This window comes from Stegostoma tigrinum, chromosome 10 (assembly GCF_030684315.1).
Source record: "Stegostoma tigrinum isolate sSteTig4 chromosome 10, sSteTig4.hap1, whole genome shotgun sequence".
NCBI classification, from domain to species: Eukaryota; Metazoa; Chordata; class Chondrichthyes; order Orectolobiformes; family Stegostomatidae; genus Stegostoma; species Stegostoma tigrinum.
In genome coordinates this window covers 36,009,341-36,034,520 of record NC_081363.1, presented here as the reverse complement: position 1 = coordinate 36,034,520, position 25,180 = coordinate 36,009,341, and the positions used below count along the sequence as shown (strand labels likewise).

At 39.1% G+C, this 25,180-nt stretch overlaps 1 protein-coding gene across 5 annotated transcripts in view; it reads left to right on the top strand.

The window, feature by feature from the left end:
* The window catches only part of LOC125455713 (ribosome quality control complex subunit NEMF-like), a 109,624-nt gene extending 84,444 nt beyond the window's left edge, over positions 1–25,180 (top strand). For 3 of the 5 annotated variants that reach the window (XM_048538060.2, XM_059649096.1, XM_048538062.2), the window contains 12 exons: positions 2,879–2,999; positions 7,186–7,747; positions 9,551–9,605; positions 10,933–10,982; positions 12,304–12,445; positions 17,983–18,060; positions 18,139–18,318; positions 18,453–18,491; positions 19,390–19,496; positions 23,155–23,198; positions 23,278–23,357; positions 24,090–25,180. In XM_048538060.2, coding sequence (XP_048394017.1) covers positions 2,879–2,999; positions 7,186–7,747; positions 9,551–9,605; positions 10,933–10,982; positions 12,304–12,445; positions 17,983–18,060; positions 18,139–18,318; positions 18,453–18,491; positions 19,390–19,496; positions 23,155–23,198; positions 23,278–23,357; positions 24,090–24,167 — 1,536 coding nt within the window. In that variant the 3' untranslated portion in view covers positions 24,168–25,180. Of the gene's footprint in view, positions 1–2,878; positions 3,000–7,185; positions 7,748–9,550; positions 9,606–10,932; positions 10,983–12,303; positions 12,446–17,982; positions 18,061–18,138; positions 18,319–18,452; positions 18,492–19,389; positions 19,497–23,154; positions 23,199–23,277; positions 23,358–24,089 lie in introns of those variants that run through there. The other 2 variants (XM_048538061.2, XR_009446230.1) reach the window with 2 other exon arrangements.

Genomic DNA, 25,180 nt, shown 5'->3' with positions numbered 1-25,180 from the left:
TCCAATTATTCTTGCACCAATTAGAAACTGAATGGAGTGAATCCATTTATAGAATCGTTATGGTATGGTAGCAGACCATTTGACCTGTTCTGTCTGTACTAGTTCTTTGTAAGAATAACTCAGCTCCTTCTGTTTCCGTTCCCTTTCTCTGTTGGGCTTGTGTTTTATTTCCTGTTCAAGTGGATGTTCAGTTACCTTCTTGAAGGCTAGAGTTAAAACTGCTGCCACCAGACTTGCATGAAGTGTATTCCAGATCCTAACCACTCAGTCTAAAAATGTTTTTCCTCATATTGCCTTTGGTACTTGTGTCGCTTATCTTACATTTTCTCTTCTGGTTCTCAATATTTACAGCAGAAGTTTCTCTCTTTTCACCTGTTTTTCAAATCAGTAATAGGACCTGGGCCTAACTGGTTGGACCAGCATTTATTTCCTGTCTTGACTGGATTCCTCCTGATTTTAACACTTACATTAAATACACCGATATCCTTCCCTAAAGCAAAAAAAATAAATTCCACCTTTTGCAATCTATTCACATAATTAAAGTAGGTCATTTGTGGAAGCATTTTTGTAAATCTTTTCTGAACTCTCTAAAACCATTGCATCCCGCCTTGGTTAGCCAGAATTGTACAAGCTTCTCCAGTTGCAACATTTCATCATAACTTTCTTGCTTTTGTGCATACTGCATCTATTTATGAAGCCTAGCATCCTGTATGTCATGTTAACATCTTTTGAAGCCGTTGCCCTTCTACTTAGGACATTACGTAAACACACCTGGAAGAGCAACAAGCTGACCATTCAGGCCAAGCTGATTGTTAATAACCTGGTTCTCAGCATCTTGTTATATGGATGTGAAACATTTATGGTTTACAGCTGTTGACAAAAGAAACTTGGCAGTTTTACTGTTTGGAGCCTGGTGTGTTATGGGAAAATGCAAACAGGATAAAGTCATGAAATGGTAGTTCCCTCAAACTCGGCACTACCATTAGCCCTCAAATAACGCTGGCTTTGTTGCTGCAGACACTTCCAAGGGGGTTTCTGAAAGTTGAAGCAGCCAGAGCCAAAGCCAGAAAACTGGTAGGTTGCCCAAAAATCTGCTTCAAGGATACTTCTAAGTGTGACATGCAGGCTCCTAGGTGTTGACTGTTGCACCTGGGAGTCACTAGCTAACGACAGAAAATGAGAACATCGTCTGTGAACAGGCTGCTCGGGGATGTCCACTGGCTACACTTGGTAACAGACACCAATGCCAAAAACAATCAACTTGTATTTGGTCAGAGATAGTAGGAACTGCAAATGCTGGAGAATCTGAGATAACAAGGTGTAGAGCTGGATGAAAACAGCAGGCCAAGCAGCAGCATAGGAGCAGGAAAGCTGACGTTTCAGGCCTAGACTGTTCTTCAGAAAATCATTTTCTAAATGTCAGCTTTCCTGCTCCTATGATGCTGCTTGGCTTGCTGTGTTCATCCAGCTTTACACCTTGTTATCTCACTTGTATTTGGTAACTTCAGTTGTTATAGAACCTGGCTCTCAGAGACTGGCTTCTTCAGCTATCAGTGAAGGTGTGCCAAATGAACATCCCAAATAAATAGATTTGTTTGCTGCGTGTCCACTATCTTTCTTGGATGGAAAGAGACGAACTGGACCTGTTCAACTTTGATGACTTGTGATACTTTGTTTTTTTTTGTCCCCAGTTGCTTTAGTTAAACTGTCTTTTGTCTTGTAATTTAGCTCCAACTTCTAGAAAAGCATTCCATTTTAAAGTAGTATGAATTTTTTTTATTTACTTAACATGTAGCCTTTTTGGAGTGAAATTTAAATTAGCACCGTATGTGGGGTAGTTTTGTTGTACAAATCAAACCTAATAGGAGTGGTATGAGGTTGTCTAAAATCAGATGTAGGATTCTTGCAGCCACTAGAAAGAACTTTTTTTTTCCCTGTTATGCAATTGCAATTTGCAAACTAATTCTCATTTTCAACTTATTTCTTAGTTTATAAATTAGCCAATTAGGATTTTTACCTAGAACATGAAAATAAAACAACACAGCACTGGAACAGGCCCTTCGGCCACGTCTAAATTGCTCCCTGGACATGGTTCATAAATCACTATTCTCTGCCTGTTTTTCTGTCTATTTAAATGCCTCTTAATATCTGCTATTGGATCCACTTCTACCACCTTCTCTGGACCTACCATCCTCTGCACTTAAGGAAGAACTTAACCTCGCAATCTCCTTTAAACTTCCCTTCTCTAACATTATGCCCCCTAGTTTTGACGTTTTCACCATGGGAAAGAGACTCTTGACTATCCACGCTATCCATTCCTCTCGTAATTCTATATACTTCTGTTTGTTTGCCCCTCGGCCTCCAGCGCTCTAACAAAAACAATCTCAAGTTTGTCAAACCTCTCCTTATAGCTAATAACACTTCATCCAAGCAATATCCTGTACCTTCCCAAAGCCTCTACGTCCTTCCTAAAGTGTGGCAACCAGATGTGCACACTATTCCAAATGTCCCCTGACCAACATCTTGCTCAGTTGTAAAGTGACCTGCCAACTCAATGCCCTGACCGATTTTGTGTTTTTGTTAAAGTATGCCATAGGCCGTCTTTATCAGTTTATCCATTTTGTTCTCACTTTCGGGGTGCTTTACATTTGGACCGTAAAATCCACCTGTTTATCAATGCTGTTAAGTGTCAAACCATTTCAGCATACTTACCTGTTGCATTTGACCTCCCAAAATGCATCCCCTCACACTTGTTAAACTTTTTTGTGGAAATTTGTACTTTTACTGAAAATATTCAAGAAGAGAACATTTGCAAGCATCTTGCTTGATAATTTATTTCTTCCTAACTACATTTCAAGGAGTTTATTTTTGTGCTTAGGTTGATGAACAATTTATGTGCAGGCACATAGGAGAACGGAAGGTAAAAGTGCAAGATGAAGACATGGAAACAGTAACCAGCAGCACGTCGGAACTATTTTCTGAGGATACTGTACCTTTAGGTAATGAAAAAAGTTGATACATAAAATTATATGACGCAAAATTCTGAAAAAAGTTTTTGTTTAGTTGAACGTTCTTAAAATTGCATTCATAAAAAATTAATCCCAGGGATGAAGAAACCTACTGTGGGGAGGATGAAGCAACCGTGGCTGACAAGGGAAGTCAAGGACAATATATAAGAAAAAGTAAAATGTATACAATGTGATGATTAATGAGAAGCTAGAAGATCGGGAAGCCTTTAAAATACAGCATAGAATAACTTTCTAAAAAGGAGCAATAAGGCAGGAGAAAATGAAATAAGCTAGCTATCAGCATGACAGAAAGTGGAAAAGTTTTTTAAAGATCTCAAAGGTAAGAGGGAAGAGATAACATTGGACAGTGGGAAAATAAGGCAGGAGAAGTAATAATGAGGAACAAAGAAATAGTGGAAGAACTGATTAGGTACTTGTATCAGCATCCACAATGGAAAACACTGGCATACCAGAACTTTGAGAGTCGGGAGCAGAGGTGTGAGTGTAGGTACCATTGTTAAGGAGAAGGTGCTAGGGAAACTGAAATGTCTAAAGGTACGTAAATTCCCCTGATCAGATGGACTACACCTCCAGTGTTCTGGAGTAGACAGCTGAGAAGATTATGGAGGCATTGGTAGTAATCTTTCAGGAATCACTGGAATCAGAGAACTAGCAAAAGACAAATATAAAACCCCTGTGTAAGAAGGGATGGAGGCAAAAAACAAGAAACTAAAAGCCCATTAGCCTGACCTCAGTTGTTGGTAAGATTTTAAGAGTCCTTTTATAAATTGAGGAGTACTTAGAAGTGCATGGTAAAGTATGGCTCAGTGAGCACAGCTTTGTCAAGGGGAGGTCATGCCTGATAAAGCTGCTTAGCATTATTTGAGGAGCTAACAAGGAAGTTAGACAGAGGAGAGCCAGTGGAGGTGATCTGTTTGGATTTCCAGAAAGCCCTGTCAAGGTACTGCACAGAAGGCTGCTAAATAAAATAAGAGCTCACGAGGGCAGGGTACTGACATGGACAGACGATTGGCTGACTGACAGAAGGCAGACAGTGAGGATTAAAGGGTTTTCTTCAGGATGGCAGTCAGTAACTTGTGAAGTTCCACACAGGTCAATGTCGGAACCACAACTATACACTGGACAATCTGGACAAAGGAACTAAGGGCAAGCCGCACCTCCATTTCCTACCGACTAACCTCATCCCACCTCCTTGACCTGTCCGTCTTCCCTGGACTGACCTATCCCCTCCCTACCTCCCCACCTATACTCTCCTCTCCACCTATCTTCTTCTCTCTCCATCTTCGGTCCGCCTCCCCCTGTCTCCCTATTTATTCCAGAACCCTCACCCCATCCCCCTCTCTGATGAAGGGTCTAGGCCTGAAACGTCAGCTTTTGTGCTCCTGAGATGCTGCTGGGCCTGCTGTGTTCATCCAGCCTCACATTTTATTATCTATTATTAAGGGCATTGTTGCTAAGTTTGCAAATGACAAAGATAGGTAGGAGGCACTAGTGTGGAGAAAGAGGGGAGGTTGCAGAAAAACTTGAAACAGGCTAGGAGAGTAGACAAAGAAGTGGCAGATAGAATGTGAGGGAAGTGTGAGGTTATGTACTTTGGAAGGAATAGAGGCGTAGACCGTTTTCTAAACTTGGAAATCTGAAGCACGAAGGGACTTGGGATTCCTAGTTCTGGATTCTCTTAAGGTTAACATGCAGCTATAGCTGACCGTTGAGGAAGGCAAATGTAATGTTAGCATTCATTTCAAGAGGGCCAAAATACAAGAGCAGAAATGTACTGCTAGATAAGGCTCTGGTCAGATCACATTTAGAATGTTGTGAGCAGTTTTGAGCCCTGTATCTAAGGAAGGATGTGCTGTATTGGAGGGGGTCCAAAGAAGGTTTACAAGAATGATCCTGGGGATAAAGGGCTTGTATATGAAGAGTGTTTGAAGACTCTTGTTGGCGTCTAGAAAGATGAGGGGGGAAATCTGATTGAAACCTACAGGATACTGAGAGGCCTGGATAGCGTGGACATTTCCCCTAGTAGGAGGTACTAGGACCTGAGAATACAGCCTCAGTGAAGGGACAACCTTTTAGAACTGAGATAAGGAGGAATTTCTTCAGAGTGTGGTTAATTTGTGGAACTCATTGCTGCAGAGGACTGTGGAGGCCAAGTCAGTGAGCTTATTTAAGACAGGGATACATAGGTTCTTGGTGACAGTAAGGACTGCAGATGCTGGAAACCAGAGGCTATAGATGTGAAACTGGAAATGGACAACAGATCAGACAGCGTCTGAGGAGTAGCAAAGTCAACATTTTGGGCCGAAACTTGACTTGCCGGTTCCTCAGATGTTGTCTAACCTGCTGTGCTTTTTCAGCTTTGCATCTATTGATAAATGGGTTCTTGATTGGTGAGAGGATCAAGGATTATGGGGAGAAGGCAGGAAAATGAAAAAAGTATTGGCCACGATTGAATGCTGGAGCAGGCTTGATGGGCCGAATGGCCTAATTCTGTGTCTATATCTTATAGCCTAATTTTACCATGAAATATTGTCACTCGTTCTGTATCATTTTGTGAGTGATACCTAGTAGTATTAATCTGTTCTAAAGTCTCTAATGAACGTGGTGTGATGTATACATAAATTTACAGCCACTATCTGGCTGCTCAATAATTCTACCCTTTGAAGTACCTTTAGAAATATGAAATAGGAAGGATGAATCAAGTGATCAATAGAAATTGAGCTAACTAAAGTTCACTGACCTAATTTACCATATATTTTTGGTCCCCTTGCTGATTTATGATGTGAATAATATGCCTAACAGGAATACGTTAAAAATATTCTGCACAAGCCCAAAAATATGCTATGTGACTATAATATAAAGCACATATGTTACTTTTTCAGAAAGGCTATTGTTGCAAAATGACAGTTGGTTGAAACAATAGCATCATCTTCCACAGAACTTTAATAACTTTTATGAAGAATCTGGGTTATAGTTTGTAGGCTATATCTTAAATACTGGAATGTTTTAACTATATTATCTTGGGGAATCATCATCATTTAATGTATCATTTTAGACAGCAAGATCCAAATTTGTACATAAACAAGCTGCAGTTAATTCTATACCATAAATTACACATTAAGTGGCAGGTACAGCTAAAATAGATCATATTTACTCAGTGGTAAGGGCGCGGAACACCCTGCCTGCCAATGTAGTTAACTCAGCCACATAGGGGCATCGAGGGCCAGAGGGCCTGTTCTGCGCTGTATTGTTCAATGTTCTATGTTCTAAAAGTGGGATTAAAGTAGAAATGGAAACATTAAACTTAAATTTAAAGTGATTTTAAAACATTGATTTTTTTTTCAGCTTCCCCAGCACCTTCTCTTTAATAGATTTTCAAATTGGTTTTTCAAATACAATTGAGTAATAATTATGAACTTAGCGTATCAATAAAAAATTACACTTTGTTCAAGAAGTTGTCACTTCTTGTTTCAAATGTTTTTGATGTGAGATTTATTGGTGTTTAAAGTTCTTACTTGCTCAGTAATTTATAAATCATTGCAGACTGGGAGCTTCAACACTGCATCATTTGGTAAAGCATAGAATCATCAATAACAACTTCTGGATTTGTGTTTACCCATCGTGTGCAGACTCCCAAAATTTCTCGCAGTTTCAAAGTAGTGACCAATTATGACAACCAATGTTGACAGTTTCCTGCTTCATTACTACCTCAAAATGGGCCATGGTCCCTGTTTGTCCTTTTCTTTTACTGAAAATCTGCTCCTGCCATAGCATTTAACAAGTATGAAATGTAACTTTGAAATGCAATGATTCAAGCCATTGAGTTGTCAGGCAATGAGAAATAAAGTTATGGTCTTAAAGGCGAGTAAACTATCTTCTGATAATATTATAATTCTTTCTATAATGACTCCAAAAATGGAGTATAATTTTTACTGCTTTATTGGCATAGAGGAGAACATCAGAATATTGTTTAATTACACAATCTATATTAGTTAAGCTCGACTCGCTGTAAATTGAATGTTTTAATTGCGCAGTTAATCTATCCGTGCTTCATTGTCTAAATTTTTAGCTTGCATCATAAAATGTGATTTTCTTCATTAATATCACATGGCTCTATGACCTGTGCATATTTTTAATTCAAAATTATTTTGTTAAGCCCAATCAGACAACGAGGAAAGCGGTAGCGATGAAGACAAGGAGACTGGTACAGAAGTCAGAAACAATCAATCTGAAGGAATGAAGGGAATTGAAGGTGGTCAACAGGACAGTGATGACAGCAGTAGTGATGATGTCAGAGAGATTTCTACACAAGCTGAAAATGAACAGTGTAAAGAGGTGCACAGGGTTGCAGAGTTTCAACAGAACAATGCTGAAAGTAGTAGTGATGACGATACAGAAACCAGTTCTGAATATGAAAACAAGCAGCATGAAGAGGAGCAAAGAGATGTAGAGGATCAACAGGACAATGAGAGCAGTAGTGATGATGAAAAAGAGATCAGTACAGAAGCTGATATCAAGCAGTGCAAAGAGGTGCTAGTGATTGCAAAGGGCCAAAAGGACGATGCTGAAGATGAATCTGACAAACAAGCTGAAAAAGACGATGATCTGAGAGATTCTGGAGATTCGCAGAAGGTTCAGGCAGATCAGGATGAAGAAGAAAATGTAGAATTGAGTTATCCTGATACAGCTATTGATCTGTCACATCTTCAATCAAAGAGGTAACTTTCATTTAGGTTATTTGTAGGTTGCCATAATTATAGAGTTTTTTTGTCTATTTTTGACATGAATCAGGCTACTCTCAGATTAAAATTCTATCTCCTTATATTTCAGGAATGTGTTTACTTTATCCTCATAACATGAGTCAATGTTATAGCATGCTCAGGCAATAAACAGAATGATTTTTAGATTATTTCAGCTACTTGCTGTGCACCAACTCATAATAAGATCCTATGGATTTCAAATATAGATGAATAATTACACTATCTCTCCATATCCTTGCCTACCCCCGCTACCTGTAATTTTCTTCAGCTTCATACATTTGAGATGTCTATATTCCTGTAATGGTGCTTGCTGAACATTTACATTTTTACTGGCTGCACATCTGGTGGCTATGTCTTTGGTTGCTTGATCCCCAAGCCTGGAATCTCATCCCTAAACCTCCCTAGCTCTCTCACTCCCCTTTCGCCATTAACATCCCATCTCCTGCACAAAACTTATCTCTTTGATCAAATGGTTGATCATCTAGCCAAATATTTCCATATGTGATCCTGTGTTGTGTTTTGTTTTATAATGTTCCTGTGAAGGGCCTTAAGAAATATTATGTTAATAGTACTGTATAAAAAATTTTGTTGCCTTCAGCTTTAGCTGCTAAGCAGATTTATTGAGCAGTTAGAAAACAAACACATGGTAGCAGTGACTTGATCTCTTTTTGTAGCAGATGTTGAATATAGTTCCTTGTACTAAAATAAATCACCTTAAATTCCTTTATGTATCGGTTGATTTTTTTTTCATTCTTTTTTCATCAAAGACCCACATTAACTATTTTAACCAACTCGGCTTTCAGAGGTTCTATACCAACTCTTTGATTTCATTTCATATCTGAGCCTCTGACAGTGTAGTATTCCCTCACTACTGCATCGGAGTTTTAGCCTTGATTCTCATGTGCAGATCCGGAGTGAAACGTGAACTTGCACCCTTCTAGCTTACAGGTAGATAGATTGATAGATTGAGCTAACGCGTTGAACCCATGTATCAGATCAGATACACGTATAAATGCTTCTGTTGCCGCTGTTCTTATTTTTCTATAACTAATTGGTATACATCCCACAGTTAACAATGGTCTAATGTTTAAAGCGTAAAATTGCTTACCTAAAATTCTTAATATTCTGTGTGCTGGAATTAGAGGTGTTTTGTTTACTGCCAGTTGGAGCAATGTTATCCACTGGCACTTACTGATTACCCACAGTTTTGTCTAAGGTGACACTGTTTCAGCCACAATCACTAATGCACTTATGTTTTGGACTACCACCAGATATGCATGCTTACTTTGCAAGCACATCAGCAGTAATTGTAGATGTAAGACACTCTCAACCAATAAAGTAAGCTTATGTACTGTGCATTTCTTCATGTAAATTTAGTGATAAATGAACAAAATTTCTACACTCTGTGAATGAGTTTTGAGATCACATTTCTGACTGTGCCTAACCTTTATTATTTACTGATGAGAAAGGCAACTCATAGATGCCAATTTTACGCCTGTTCAATACATGAGCTACTAATAACCAGGGGGCAACATTTCATATAAATCATCATCTTGTGAGAGATCATGATGTCCAGAATTGAGTGCAGTGGTCAGTCTGTATTAACGATACTGCAGGAATGAAATATTATGGGAAGTTTTAAAATGTAAATTATGCAAACTATATTTCATATAACCAAACCATGATGGGATCATTAAGAGTCATAATAATAAAACAGATCTGATTATTCAAAATATTGTATTAAATCTTATTTCTCAACAGATGTTTCCAGATACATAACACATCATCAAAAGAAGAACTGATTGAAGAAGTATGGGTAAAATATGACTTTAGTTTAACTTTAGGGTGCTTATAATGTTTTTTATTAAATCCAGTTTTACAATGTTTGAATATTGCAATGAGTTAGAATGTTAATTTTTTTGCCTTTGGATCTAGATGTGAGTACATCTTAGTCTGTTGGGATCTGTCCTGATGGTGTGTATGGTTGTCAAGTGAATTAAGTTTGAGGTTTGGTATTATTGATAGAAGAAACAAACTTGTTGTGGTGATTGACATTGAATAGGTAGTTTCCTTCAAATAGGCTGCACAAACGGGAATTCAAATGGTGTTCTACTTTGTTTCCAGGGATGTGGTTCACTCAGCCTTTTTGTGACAAGTAACTTAATCAAAGATGAGCTGAATAGCATTGTGTCTGAAAAATGTCAAAATTAAAGTGTCCTTTCTTTTGATGAATTTGAAGCAAGCTTGAAAACGTTCAACCACAATTTAAAATATTGTCTAAAAAATGTTTTCCAGGTGCACAATGAGGAAACCAACAAAATTGAACGGTTGAAAGCACTTCATAAATTTGAGAGTGGAAAATCATTTAGATTTTCTTTCATGAAGTTGACAGATATATATGCCATAGAATTTAATGTGTTTCCAAATATGGAAATCCAGTGTCAGCAAGAAGCATTTTTAGGTCATGAAAGTTATCTAAAGATGTACTGTAGCATTACCTTTTGCTTAGTACCGGCGTAAGATTTCCATCCTGTGACCTAGGTAGATTCAAATATTGACATGCAGCATGAAAGGACAGTTTTTCAATTGAACTACATGACCCACTTCCACAGTGTAGACTCCAGGTCCATATCATTGCTTTATTGTATGTACATTCACCAGTTCAGTGGCCCCATTCATGACATTCCCTGAAGTGAGAATTCTTTGAATTTATCAATTTTGCTGAATAACATACATTGATGAAGATTTTGATCTTGTATGGTTTTTTTATAGATGAGTTAACTTGGACTGTAGAAAGGAATGAGGAAGGCATATAGTTCATATTTTAACAATGGAGAAATTAGAATATTTCTGTCAGATCTCTGACTCATTCAGGAATATGCTAAAATGTTTTTGTTTTGTACTGGCTGCGTTAATGACATTTATGTGGTGTCTCAAAGTTTTTTTTAAATTATACTTTTGATAAATATATATAATTAGTTTGTTCGACATTGTGCTTTATTTCTAATATTGTAGAGCTTAACGGTGTCCCTTGTAACTTTGAAAACTCCAACGTCAGCTTTTGTGCTCCTAAGATGCTGTGTTCATTCAGCTCCATGCTTTGTTATCTTAGATCAATGTCAAAAACCTGTTTCTTTTTATAGGTCGATGGGAAATCCCAAGGTCGGAAACACCTGTCAGTCAAAGAAAGGAAGTGAGTTTCATTTAGAAGTTTTGTAAAATAAAGCTTTTACCTAATATGTGCCTATACCAGTCATTGATAGAATATCCATACTTACATAATTTTTGTCATGCGGGATTAGCAATAAGATCTCATAACTTGAAACTATTTTGTTTGATTTTCATTAAAAAAGAAGCACTGATGAATTAAGTAAACTTGTGCTTTTGGAGGTTTTGTTGATCATACTGCTTATTTAAACCAGGTGTTTTCCCGTTGACTTCATTCATAAATGAATGTATTCAATTTGAAGCGCTGTAACTTTAGGATATTCTTTGTATCATGATGCCTTTTTTTTGCATTTCTTTATTTTTAGTGAGATCAGAAATTGTATTTAGTTGGCCGGAATTAAAACAGGAAGAATAAAAAATATACACTCATTGACTAAATTAAACAAATGTTCAATGGCTGGTTGAAAGTGAGTTTAGTTGATATTGAATTAGCAAAGTGGGAAAGTGTGAGGTCATGCACTTCGGCAAGAATAAAAGCATGGACTATTTTCTGAATGGGGAGAAAATTCAAGTCTGGAGTGCAAATAGACTTGGGAGTTCTAGTCCAGGATTCTGTCAATGGTAAACTTGCAGGATGAGTCAGTAGTCAGGAAGGCAAATGCAGTGTTGGCATTTATTTTGAGAGGACTTGAATATAAAAGCAGGGATGTACTAAAGAGGCTTTATAAGATACTGGTATTGCGTGCAATTTTGGGCCCCAAATCTCAGGAAGGACGTACTGGCCCTGGAGCGGGTTCAGAGGAGGTTCATGAGAATGGTCCCAGGAATGGAAAGCTTAACATCAGAGATGTTTGAGGACTCTGAGACTATTGGAGTTTAGAAGGATGAGAGGAAATCTAAATACTTTCAAAATACTAAATGGCCTGGACAAAGTTTGGATGTTGGGAAGATGCTTCCATTGGTCGGAGAGTCTAGGACCTGAGAGCACAGCCTTAGAGTAAAGGGAAGACCTTTTAGAATGGAGATAAGGAGAAACTTCTTCAACCAGAGAGTGGTTAATCTGTGGAATTCACTGTCATAGAAGGTTGTGGAGGCCAGGTCATTGAGTACATTTAAGACTGAAATAGATAGGTGCTTGATTATCAAAGGGATCAACAGTTATGGGGAGAAAGCAGGTAAATGGGGTTGAGGAACTTATCAGCCATGATTGAATGGCAGAGCAGACTCGATGGGCTGAATGGCCTAATTTCTGCTCATGTCTTATGGTCTTATCCAGACTATCTTTCACTATTGTGTTTGACATGGAGGAGGAGGTATGATGAAATGAATTTCTTTTGATTTTCCAGAGAAATGAAGAAAAAGAAAAAGCTAGAATCTGAGGACTCTGAACAAACAATGCCATTAGAAACTAGGAAAACACAATCTGTAGAAGAACAGGATACAAAAAAGTCTTCATCTTCTCAACAGCCTTTGAAAAGAGGACAAAAGGTAATGGGAGGAGAGGACAATTAGGTATCAGCAGTAGCAGCTGGCTTAGCCAGTGACACCAACATCCCATGAAGGCGCAAAATAAATTGTCGTTTGCCTTATCATCCAGTAAATGGGACTTGTTATATGTTAATTTGTGAGAGTTAAACATTGATAGAAGAATCATTCAGTACTTATGCTGTATAGTAGATTTGAGATGTGAATGACAGCCCTTGACATTGATGCTGTATTTGACAGTACAGCATCAAGGAGTTTTGGAAAAGAGAAAATCGATGAGATTAATGAAGAAAATTCTCTGCTGGGTGTAGTCATATCTGACACCAAGGAAGGTGACTGAGATTGTTGGATTTCATAAGAACATAAGAACTAGGAGAAGTAGTAGGCCATCTGGCCCCTCGAGCCTGCCCCGCCATTTAATAAAATCATGGCTGATCGTTGAGACTCAGCTCCACTTACCCCGTCCACTCACCATAACCCTTAATTCCTTTATTATTCAAAAATTTATCTAGCCTTGCCTTAAAAACATTCAGCAAGGTAGCTTCAACCAAATCACTGGGCAGGGAATTCCACAGATTCACAACTCTTTGGGTGAAGAAGTTCTCCTGACCTCAGTCCTACATCTGCTCCCCTTTATTTTGAGGCGATGCCCTCTAATCCTAGTTTCACCTGCTCGCGGAAACAACCTCCCTGCCTCCACCTTATCTATTTCCTGCATAATCGTAAATGTTTCTATGAGATCTCCCCTCATTCTTCTGAATTCTCATGAGTATAATCCCGGCCTACTCGGCGCCTCTTCATAATCCAAACCTCTCAAGCTCTGAAATCAACCGAGTGAATCTCCTCTGCACCCCCTCCAGTGCTAGTATATCCATTCTCAAGTAAGGAGACCAAAACTGCACACACTACTCCAGGTGTGGTCTCACCAGGACCCTATATAGCTGCAGCATAGCCTCTCTGTTTTTTAACTTGATCCCTCGAGCAATGACAGACAAAATTCCATTTGCCTTTTTAATCTCCTGCTGCACCTACAATCCCACCTTCAGCGATTCATGCACAAGGACACCCAAGTCCCTCTGCACAGCAGCATGCTGCAATTTTTTACCTTTTGAAACATAATCCATTTTGCTGTTATTCCTACCAAAATGGATGACCTCACACTTATCAACATTGTACTCCATCTGCTAGACCTTTGCCCACTCACTTAGACTATCTATATCCCTCTGCAGACTTTCAGTGTCTTCTGCACACTTTGCTCTACGACTCCCTTAGTGCCATCTGCAAATTTTGACACATCACACTCAGTCCCCAACTCCAAATCATCTATGTAAATTGTAAACAATTGAGGTCCCAACACTGTTCCCTGAGGCACACCACTAGTCACTGACCGCCAACCAGAAAAACACCCTTTACCCTTACTCTTTGCTTTCTACTAGTCAACCAATCCTCTATCCATGCCAATACATTACCTGTAATACCAGGCAACTTTACCTTGTGTAGCAGCCTTTGGTGTGGCACTTTGTCAAATACCATGTGGAAATCCAGATACACCACATCCACAGGTTCCCCATAGTCCACTGTGCAAGTAATGCCCTTGATGAATTCCACCAAATTAGTTAAACATGACCTACCCTTCACGAACCCATGCTGGGTTTTCCCAGTGGGACAACTTATATCCAGATGTCTTGCTTTTTCTTCCTTAATGATAGATTCAAGCATTTTCCTCACTACCAAAGTTTAGCTAACTGGCCTATAGTCACCTGCATTTTGTCTACTTCCTTTTTTAAACAGTGGCATCACATTAGCTGGTTTCCAATCTGCAGGAACCACCCCAGAATCCAGTGAGTTTTGGTAAATAATTACTAGTGCATTTGCTATTTTCCCCCATTACCTCTTTTAGTACCTTGGGGTGCATTTCATCAGTGCCAGGAGACTTGTCTACCTTTAGCCCCATTAGCTTTCCCAGCACTGCCTCCTTCGTGATAATAGTTTCTAGGTCCTCACCTGCTATAACCTTCTTGCTATTAGTTTTCAGCATGTTATTTGTGTCTTCCACGGTGAAGACCCACATGAAATAATTGCTTAATGTCTTGGCTACTTCCTCATTCCCAGTTATTAAATTGGCCTTCTCATCCTCTAAAGGACCAATGTTTACCTTCGCTACTCTTTTTCTATAAATATGTAAATCGTAACTTTTGCCGCCTGTTTTTGTATTCTGAGCTATTTTGCTCTCATAATCTATCTTACTTTTCTTTATTAACCTTTTTGTGGCTTTCTGTTGGCCTTTAGAGATTTCCCAGTCTACTAGTTTCCCACTACTCGTTGCTTTTTTGTATGTGTTTTTGTTCAGTCTGATACTTTCCTTTATTTCCTTAGACATCCATGGCTGGCTCTCTCTTTTCCTACAGTTCTTCCTTATCATTGGAATATACTTCTGCTGAGCACTGTGAAAAATTGTTTTGAAAGTCCTCCACTGTTCCTCAATTGACCCAGCATAAAGTTTTTGCTCCCATTCTACCTTAGCTAAGTCCTTCCTCAATCCTTCATAGTCTCCTTTGTTTAAGCACAGGACTGGATTTAACCTTCTCACACTCCATCTGTATTTTAAATTCGACCATACTGTGATCGCTCCTTCCAAGAGGATCCCTGACTGTGAGATCATTAATTATTCCTGTCTTATCACACAGGATTAGATCTAGGATAGCTTGCTCCCTCGTAGGTTCCATTACATATTGCTCAAGGAAGTTATCGCGGCTGCATTCTATGAACCTCTCCTCAAGGCTGCCATGACCGACCTGGTTTGATCAATCGATATGTAGATCAAAATCCCCCAGGATAATTGCTGTACCGTTTTTACATGCATTAGCTATTTCTATGTTTATTGCCCGTCCCACCACAATGTTGTTATTTGGTGGCCTATAGACCACACCTATCAGTGACTTCTTCTCCCTGCTAATCCTAATTTCCACCCAAATGGATTCAACCTTTTGTTCAGTTGAACCTATATCATCTCTCACTACTGCCCTGATATCAGCCTTAAAAATCAGAGCAACACCAGCTCCCTTACCTTCCTGTCTGTCCTTCCGAACAGTTTGATATCCCTGGATATTTAACTCCCAGTCATGACCATCCTGTAACCATGTCTCTGTAATGGCCACTAAATCATATCCCTTTGCCATGATTTACACTGTCAACTCATCCACCTTGTTTCGAATGCTTCGAGCATTCAGATAAAGTGCCCTTATGTCAGTTCTTGCCCCTTCTTTTTGGGTCCTATAACTTCCATTACTAACAGCTCTTGAGTTCTCCTTCCCTTTAACTTTTTTCATAATTTTCAATGGAGTTGAAGCTTCCTCATCACCTGCTAACCTGCTGCTTTGCCTTACATTAATTGTTATTCTCCCTCTACGCTCACTTCTCCCTTCCCCCTACTTACTAGTTTAAAGTCCTATTAACCACCCTGTTTACCCTTTTCGCTAGAGCACTGGACCCGACCCTGCTCAGGTGGAGTCCGTCCCAGCGATGTAGATCCCTCTTGTCCCAGAACTGATGCTAGCGCCCTATGAAAAGGAAATCCACTTTCCCACGCCATTCTTTTACTTCCCTGATCCTTGCCTCCCTATGTCAATTTGCACGTGGCTCAGGCAGCAATCCAGAGATTATGACCCTTGAAGACCTGTTTTTAAAATTTTGTTCCTAGCTTTTCATAATCCCGATAGAGGTCTTTTTTCCTCTCAACAGATGAAAAATCATGGCTCAGAAAACTCAAGTTAATTATTAAATCACCCCATACACACGTACCATAATCTACATGCCACTGTTTCAAACTCCAGACTCCATATATAATAATACATCTGTATTAATATCATTCATTTTAATCACACATCTTACATTATAATATTATTTTAAACAACAAAAAGATTCAGCCCTTTTCCCCAGTAATGTCAGTGAAGTGTCATTCCTATCTTAGCTTTGTTTTGGTGTTTGCACAACAGACAAGGTTACAAACATGTTTTAATTTTCAGACTTTTTGTACATTCACCAGATGTCATTCTTTGTTACTGTCTAATTCACTAACCAGCTAATTCACTGATTTTTTTTGATAGACAAGGTTTTTTGTAACTTTCTAACTGATTTACTAACATAGTTCAAGATTCCTTTCCAGCTCTGCCAGCCTGGTGACCACCTTCTACTATGAATCATGTATTCTTAACTAGAGCCTGATTGTAGCCCCAGGCCATCTGTAGATACACTTCAGGCTTAAGTACCCGGGTAACTCACTAGCCACTTTGCTTAAATCATGGGCTTTCTTTGAAATTAAATTTGAACTGTCCAAAAATTACTTTCTGACCTTTTGCAAAAAGGTAAGCCCCCTTCACAGACCTAAAGCAAAAACCCATTTACCTCTACAATAGAATGAAAGTTTCCAAATGTTGACATATTATTAACTTTCATCACTATACACAGAATTTGAATGTGATAAAGATATGTGAAGTTCTGTTCAGTTAGATGATTGAAAAATCTTGATGAAAGGATATTTCTCTTATCAGAAATTTGCTTTACTTTCAACATTTTTCTGTCAGCAACTCATTTGGTCTGTTCCTCATACTTTTTTTTTTTAAATTTGGCTTAAGTGAGGTTTTAGATAACTTTCAGCAGTTGATCTATCTCCAAGCAGGAGTAGGATGTCATTTTTGACACTCCTTTTTACAATTAATTCTTGTTTCATAAATATTTGAATACTGCACCCGTCCATTTCTTTAGTTTCCTTGTGTTTGTTCAGCAGTTCTCCAGCTAATTTTACAGCTTCTTTGCCCGATTCTTCATTCACATTTGATTTTTAATCATGTGGTTTCAGCTATTTGATTATGAAGCTGTGATATCTTTCAAGCCTGAAAATGGTTGGAATTTGTTATTAGGGGAAGAAAAGACAGGATCCCTGATTCTTTGGTTGTTGTTAAATATTATTAAAAAGAATGCTGTGGAATTTGCTGGCCATGGATTATAACCTGGTTTTCATTCTACATCGTGGATTCAAATCTGATCCAGACTAATTCCTATGAGAGATGAATTTGGCTGATCAACCCAGTTTTCAATGGGCAGAGCTCAACTTGGAGCTTTACTTTGACACACATTTTGATGTCTTGTGGCCTTTTTGGAGAATTAGCAAAAGATGGTGTGTTCTTCTTTTGAGGCTGAAACACATTATTCAGGAAACTGATGGGAGCTTCAGTCTGAATTTGGCTGTGCTAAATCTTGTTTAGTGATGTGTAATGATGACAACGGATGCCTGAAATGAAAAGAGTTCTATTTACGTTACCTTTATGAGCACTATTTAAAAATATAGATAGAAGAATTCTGTTAACTTGTCTAATAATTATTTGTATACTTCCATATATCGTCATAATAACTGGTATTGAGATGCAAATGACAGTGATGCTACAATGAACTTGGATTCCAGTCAAGTGAAAATATTACTGTGTGGTTTCAGATACATCTCATGACCCAAAGTCAATATTACTTTATTTTTCAATATTCAGGCTAAACTGAAGAAAATTAAAGAAAAATATAAAGATCAAGATGAAGAGGATCGTGAATTAATGATGAAATTGCTTGGGGTATGAATCAGTTTGCATTAAACAGATTATATTTTAAAATATAGTTATTGGATTTTAATTTATATTACCTGAATCCAGTCAGCAGGTCCAAGTAAAGAGGAAAAGGTTAAGAAAGGAAAAAAGGGCAAAGCAAAACAAATTGCTAAAAAACAGCAGGAGAAGAAACAGTCTTCAAGCAAAGTGCAAAATCTTGATGTTGTAACACATCATATGGCAGAAGTTACAATAGAGGAGCGAGCTGTAGAAGATCATCAAGAAGTAAGGCATTGAAGTCCATTTAAGCATTAATATTCTGGAAAAAAAATAGTTACACTGACTAACAAAAGTGGCAGTGTATACTTTTGTGATAAATTAATGTCTAATATTAATATTTGTGTTTTATGAATATGTAGGACCAGGATGAAACCGAACAAGATCTACAAGCGGCTGAGGTTTGTTTATTATTAATAAGTAAAATGTTCAGAATGATTTTTCATTATTTTTAATGGTCTTCTCCTATCACTTTCCAATAAGTTTTAGCAATCAGCACAACATCAAAGTCAGCTGAGAACAGACTCTATTGAGATTATGTTGTACTGAAAAATAGGCAATGGTATATCTGTTTTCAAAAGGAGAGGCAAAGGTAACCTGCCGGCAAAAGGCAATTCAACATTTGTTTGGGCGGTGGGGGGAGGGGGGGGTGCAAATGATAGTTAGTTTAAAAATTAAATTACCAAATATCTAGATTAAGATTAAAAAATTAGGAACAACTAATATGGCTTTCAGAAAGGCAAACTGCTTAGCAAACTGATATATCATTTCGTTAAATTGGTTTTATAGGCTTGGTGGGACAGAATGTGTACATTTTACAGAACTTTGGACAGAATACCACATATTGGAGAAAATTTAGGAGGAAGTGTGGTGATCTTCCTCAGGGATTTTACAGGGTAGATGCAGAGAGGTTGTTTACCTGTGGGAGAGTCTAGGACCAGAGCGCACAATCTGAGTAAGAAGTCGCCCGAGACAGATGAGGAGAAATTTCTTCTGATGGTGAATTTGTGGCATTCTTTTACCCCAGAGGGCTTTTGAGGGTGGGCCATTAGGTATATTCATGGTTGAAATAGACAGTAGAATTGAGGGTTATCAGATCAGCCATGATCTCATTCAGTGGTTGAGCAGACCCAATTCTACTCCCATTATCTCTCTCTTCTACTCCTACATCTTATGGTTTTATGGTAATAGCACAATAATGAGAGCAAATTGTTTGTCAGATTGCACTCAGGTGAGGACATGGTATTCTTTGAAATCTTGTAATTGAAGATTAAGTTTTGTTAATCTTTTCTTTTTTAGGAGGGTGAGAAATTGCTGAACTCACTAACTGGTCAGCCTTTTCCAGATGATGTTTTGCTATTTGCTGTACCTTTCTGTGCTCCATACACTGCCTTGAATAATTACAAGTAAGTTTCATTACAAACAGTTACTAAGAATTAAATTGTTTAAGGTGTAAAGTTCTCTTGTTTGTACGTTCTCACTTAGAAACTTGTTGCTTCAAGTCCCATTTCAGGAATTGGAGTGCATTATCTAGGCTGGCTGTTCATCTATTCATTCTGAAATAGCCCTGCATTTTAGGGCACAGCTTTATAAAGAAAACCCTTAATTTTTAATTCTGAGTCTGCTGGTGATTTGACCCCTTTTAGTCCCTAAACCAAAATCAGCAAGACACACATGATTCTTCAAAATATGTCATTTGATTTAGAGTAGCTATGGAAAAGGAAAAAGAAAATTTAAATTGAAAATATTCATTCTGGGGAGGGTAACTTTAATGAATTGCAAAGGAGTCTGGTCTGAGTTACCTATTGAGAGCTGAGTCAGCCAGACCCAGGGCAACACCTCTCCTTGCGCCTACGCAGCCAGGCTGAGTGTAAATAAAAGTCCAACAGTGACAGCATGTGAAAATTGCAAGTGTACACATTGATGAGAAGCTACTGTTTGATAATGTGTTTAAATAGCTTAAAACAAGAAAAACATAATTTGTAAAGGAGAAAGCTACTTGGATTTGAGTAAGGAAACCATCAAAATGGAAGTAAATTTAAAATAAGTAAAATGAAAATAAAACAATAAAGTCGTTACTAGTAAATTTTTATCGTAAGTTTGTTTGTTCTAGGGTACCAGATAGCTTATAGAATTATAGCAGGTCAGCTGAGCCACGCAGAGTGCACATCCTGTGTTTTGTGTCAAAACGTGTGTCCCAAACACATCTGCAGGAAGTATCACCATTACACCAGTTGGAATTCCAGGTTTTGGCAACTGAGCGGCAGCTGAAATCTCTGTTGTGTATCTGTGAGCTCTCAGCTATGTAGATAGCAGATGTAGGGAGATGATCACACTGTAGATTAGTAGTATTCAGGCAGAGAGCAAATGGGTGACCACTAGACAGTCCATGAGAACCAGACAGGCAGTGCACGGTTTCTTGAGTCTATCCTGCATGTTAAATGGTATTCTGTTTGGGAAACTGGTGAAGGCGGTTACATTTTGGGGAGTGCAACCAGAGTCCATGGTTGTCTCACCTCTGCAGGTGGTTGGGGGTGGAGGAAGAAGAATTGAAGGGCAATAGTGATGGGGGATTTCAGAGTCAGGGGATGAGTTAGGTGTTTCTGTGAAATCATATGCGACTCCAGGGTGTTGTGTTAGCTCTCTGGTGTCAGGATCAAGGATATCCTGGAGTGGCTACAAGACATCCTTCTGGAAAAACAGGCAGAAGTTGTGCTCCACATTGATACCAACAATTTACGTAGGAAGAAGTTTGAGGTCCTGAAAGCAGATTTCAGGGAGTTAGGAATTAAACTCTTAAAAACTTGACCTCGGAACAGTCTCAGAGATAGTGGGAACTGCAGATGCTGGAGAGTCCAAGATAACAAAGTGTGGGGCTGGATGAACACAGCAGGCCAAGCAGCATCTTAGGAGCACAAAAGCTGACGTTTCGGGCCCAGACCCTTCATCAGAAAAGGGGGATGGGGAGAGGATTCTGAAATAAATAGGGAGAGAGGGGGAGGCAGACCAAAGCTGGATAGAGGAGAAGATAGGTGGTGGGGAGGTAGGGAGGGGATAGGTCAGTCCGGGGAGGACAGACAGATCAAGGGGGCAGGATGAGGTTGGTAGCTAGGAAATGGAGGTGCGGCTTGAGGTGGGCGGAAGAACAGGTTAGGCAGGCGGGGCGAGCTGGACTGGTTTTGGGATGCAGTGGCGGGAGGGGAGATTTTGAAGCTGGTGAAATCCACATTGATACCATTGGGCTGCAGGGTTCCCAAGCAGAATATGAGTTGCTGTTCCTGCAACCTACGGATGGCATCATTATGGCACTGCAGGAGGCCCAGGATAGACATGTCGTCTAAGGAATGGGAGGGAGAGTTGAAATGGTTGGTGACTGGGAGATGCAGTTGTTTACTGCGAACCGAGCGTAGATGTTCTGCAAAGCGATCCCCAAGCCTCCGCTTGGTTTCCCCAGTGTAGAGGAAGTCACACCGTGTACAACGGATGCAGTATACCACATTGGCAGATGTTCACCTGCACATCTGCCAGACATGGAAAGTCATTTTGGGGCCTGGGATGGGGGTGAGGGAGGTGGTGTGGGGGCAGGTGTAGCACTTCCTGCGGTTGCAGGGGAAAGTGGCGGGTGGGGTGGGGTTGGAGGGGAGTGTGGAGCGGACAAGGGAGTCGGGGAGATAGTGGTCTCTCTGGAAGGTAGACAAGCGTGGGGTTTGAAAAATGTCTTTGGTGGTGGGGTCGGATTTTAGATGGTGGAAGTGTCGGAGGATGATGCGTTGTATCCGGAGGTTGGTGGGGTGGTATGCGAGGATCTCGAACAGTTCATCATTTCACCAACACCTTCCACCCCAACCTTAAGTTCACCTGCACCATCTCCAACACATCCGTCACCTTCCTGGACCTTTCTGCCTCCATCTCAGGCAACCACCTACAAGCCGATGTCCATTTCAAGCCCACCAACTCCCACAGCTACCTGGAATACACCTCCTCCCACCCACCTTCCTGCAAAAGTTCCATCCCCTATTCCCAATTCCTCCGCCTCCGCCGCATCTGCTCCCAGGATGAGGCATTCCACTCCTGCACATCCCAGATGTCTTCGTTCTTCTACGGCCACAAACCGCCCCACCCTCCCAAGTGGTTGAGAACACCCTTGACCGTGTCTCCTGCATTTCCCACAACACATCCCTCACACCCTGCCCTCGCAATAACCGCCAAAAGAGAATCCCTCTAGTCCTCACATACCACCCCCCCGCCGCCCAAACCAACCTCCGGATACAACACATCATCCTCCGACACTTCCGCCATCTAAAATCCGACCCCACCACCAAAGACATTTTTCCAACCCCACCCTTGTCTGCCTTCTGGAGAGACCACTCTCTCCACGACTCCCTTGTCCGCTCCAAGTGTGACCTTGCGCTATAAAAATTGCTTTACCTGTACAGCAGAGTTTGCATTATCCAGACAGCCATGTTACAGCCAATTCACATTTATGAAATATGCGTTATTGCAGAGCTAAAAAAACTTAGGATCTGAGCTATCTTCTTACATCACTTTGTGGGAGTGGGCTTGATCTGGTCTATAACAAACTAAAATCTACTTAATGGGTGACCGTTGTCAATTGCCAAATAAAACCTCATCTGGTGCAAGGCAGCAGAACAAAATGGAAAGAGTGTCTCAAATTTTCATTCAAACAAAGTAGTAGTTAGGGAAATAAACCAAAAAACACAAATAGAAACAAATTGTTGGAAAAGCTCAGCAGGTCTGGCAGCATCTACGGAAAGAAATCAGAGTTAACATTATGGATCAGGTGACCCTTCAGAACTGCACTAATAAAAATTTGCTTTACACAAACCTGTAGGTCTGTAGATCAAAAAATTACAATGTAATCAATTTAACCACAATGTATTTGAAAATCTAGATTGTTTTATACCCGAATGGAACCTTCACTATTTTAGTATCGCTCGTTGCATTGCGTTGAGATTTAGAAGTAGCTAAAACTTGGTTAACCGAGACAAGTATATTTGACACAAACATGAACTAAACTATTTAATTTGTAATGTTCAATTGTAGATACAAGGTGAAACTCACACCTGGAACACAAAAGAAAGGGAAGGGTATGTAAAATTCTTAATGCTTCTTCAGAAATTTTGCTTTGAATTGGTGATGTAAAACCCTTTGATTTGTCCTTTTTAGCGGCTAAAACAGCCTTGAACAACTTCATGCATTCCAAAGAAGCCATGCCACGAGAAAAAGATTTATTACGCAGTGTGAAGGTAAACATATTCCAGAATGCCTTCTGCACATAGAACTTTATCCTTTTCAGGTGCAATAAACAACAGAAACATTTTATAAATGGGAAGGCAGTGACACATGGGTAATGAATGTCATTAGTAAACCTCGTCATTTCACTTCCTACTATCTTCAATCTTTGATATGCTAGTCACGTTTACAACAGCTTGTCTCAATTCCGTAGCTCCTTACCGAGTTAAATGGCCTCATTGGTGCCATGCTGTATGTAGCGTAACCCCAACTGATTCAGTATCACCCCCAACTAATGCATCTGAAAAATTCCAAACTAGAAGAATGATGCATGTCTCCATGATATCTGCCTAAACCAAATTAAAGTTCAAAGTAACTATTACAAAATGAACATAGAGGCATGTCATATACACTGATGTAAAAGCTGCAGCCTCCTCATAAGCATTTTCACATTTGATAGCCTAAGTTTACATTACCTTCAGCCATAAATGTAATTATTAAATCCACGATGTGGTTTTCTTCCTTTGAGTTCTTAACAACAATATCATTTAATGCCTCATTTGCTAATTGTCAACATTATTCATTTATGAAAAATACCTCAATCCTACAGTGGTAGTCATAAATGGATAACTGGCCATTAAAAGTAAACTTTAAAATTTAATTACTCTTTCTTCCCTCCCACCCCTCCCCAAAAGTTTATGCCCTGTTGATACTGTAGACTAAACTTGTATCTTTCTCTTGTTTAGGATACTGATTTGTCAAGAAACATGCCTGGCAAAGTGAAGGTTTCAGCACCTAATTTGCTAGCTAATAAGCGGAAATAACATCTCAGGATTTACTTTCGTTGAAGTTGATGGACAGTCCTTGGAGACATTAATGTGCAGCACGTCTAATGATGAAAATCCTAAAGAGCTAATTTATTAAAAATTATTTAAATATGACCAGAGGAAGTGATAAACATATGTCTCTGTATTTGGTTTGGTGCTGCTTGAAGCTTAGAAATAAAGCTCCTGTTAAATACTGATGTACACCTTTATCCAGACTGAGTAACTTTAAAGCAAGTATTCATGACATTTGGAAATGACATTCATTCATTATGTATTTCTTGTCATCAAAGCATAATGACTTTGAAATTCAACTTTCTTTCCTCCCTCCAATTTTCTGGAAATGAGTGGAGTATTGCACCAATTTCTTTAATCAATTAGCAGTAATTAATTTAAAACATTATGCCCAGTATCTAGATAAATGCCTGTAGTTTGACTGCACTGCATGCAGTTTCTAACCTCTAATATTGCAGATGGTACAAAAGATATGATTTTCTGGGAAAGTCTGCCTAGTTCTCGACCAGTTTACCCAAGATTAGTGACTTTTGAATCCTTTTAAGAATGAATGGATTACACTCTCACCAGCAAATTTGTGGCCATGCATTGACAATTGTTGATCATTATATTATTCAACTTTGAAGAGCGAGCAACGTACTAACTAGTGACAAATTCTTAACTATGGATAAATCTCCCTCTCATTCAGTTGTTTCAATTTTTTGAGAAATAGAATTGTTATAATTAAACCATGCCAGAAAATTCTGATGCCTTAAGTTTTATTTTGTAAGAACCAAGATGTTGGAATGTATTTTCTTAATGAGATACAGATGATGAAGGACAATATCAGAAAAATAGTTGTGGGTCAATAATCCTGTAGTTACAGAAAATAAATGTTAGGAACAATAGATATGAGCACTGTAATCAATGTGCTGGCCCCCTCAGCAATTTCATGTATGTCCATAACAACAAAAATGGAAATTTTCAACTATAAATAAAGTTGTATTCTTTATGTTCAA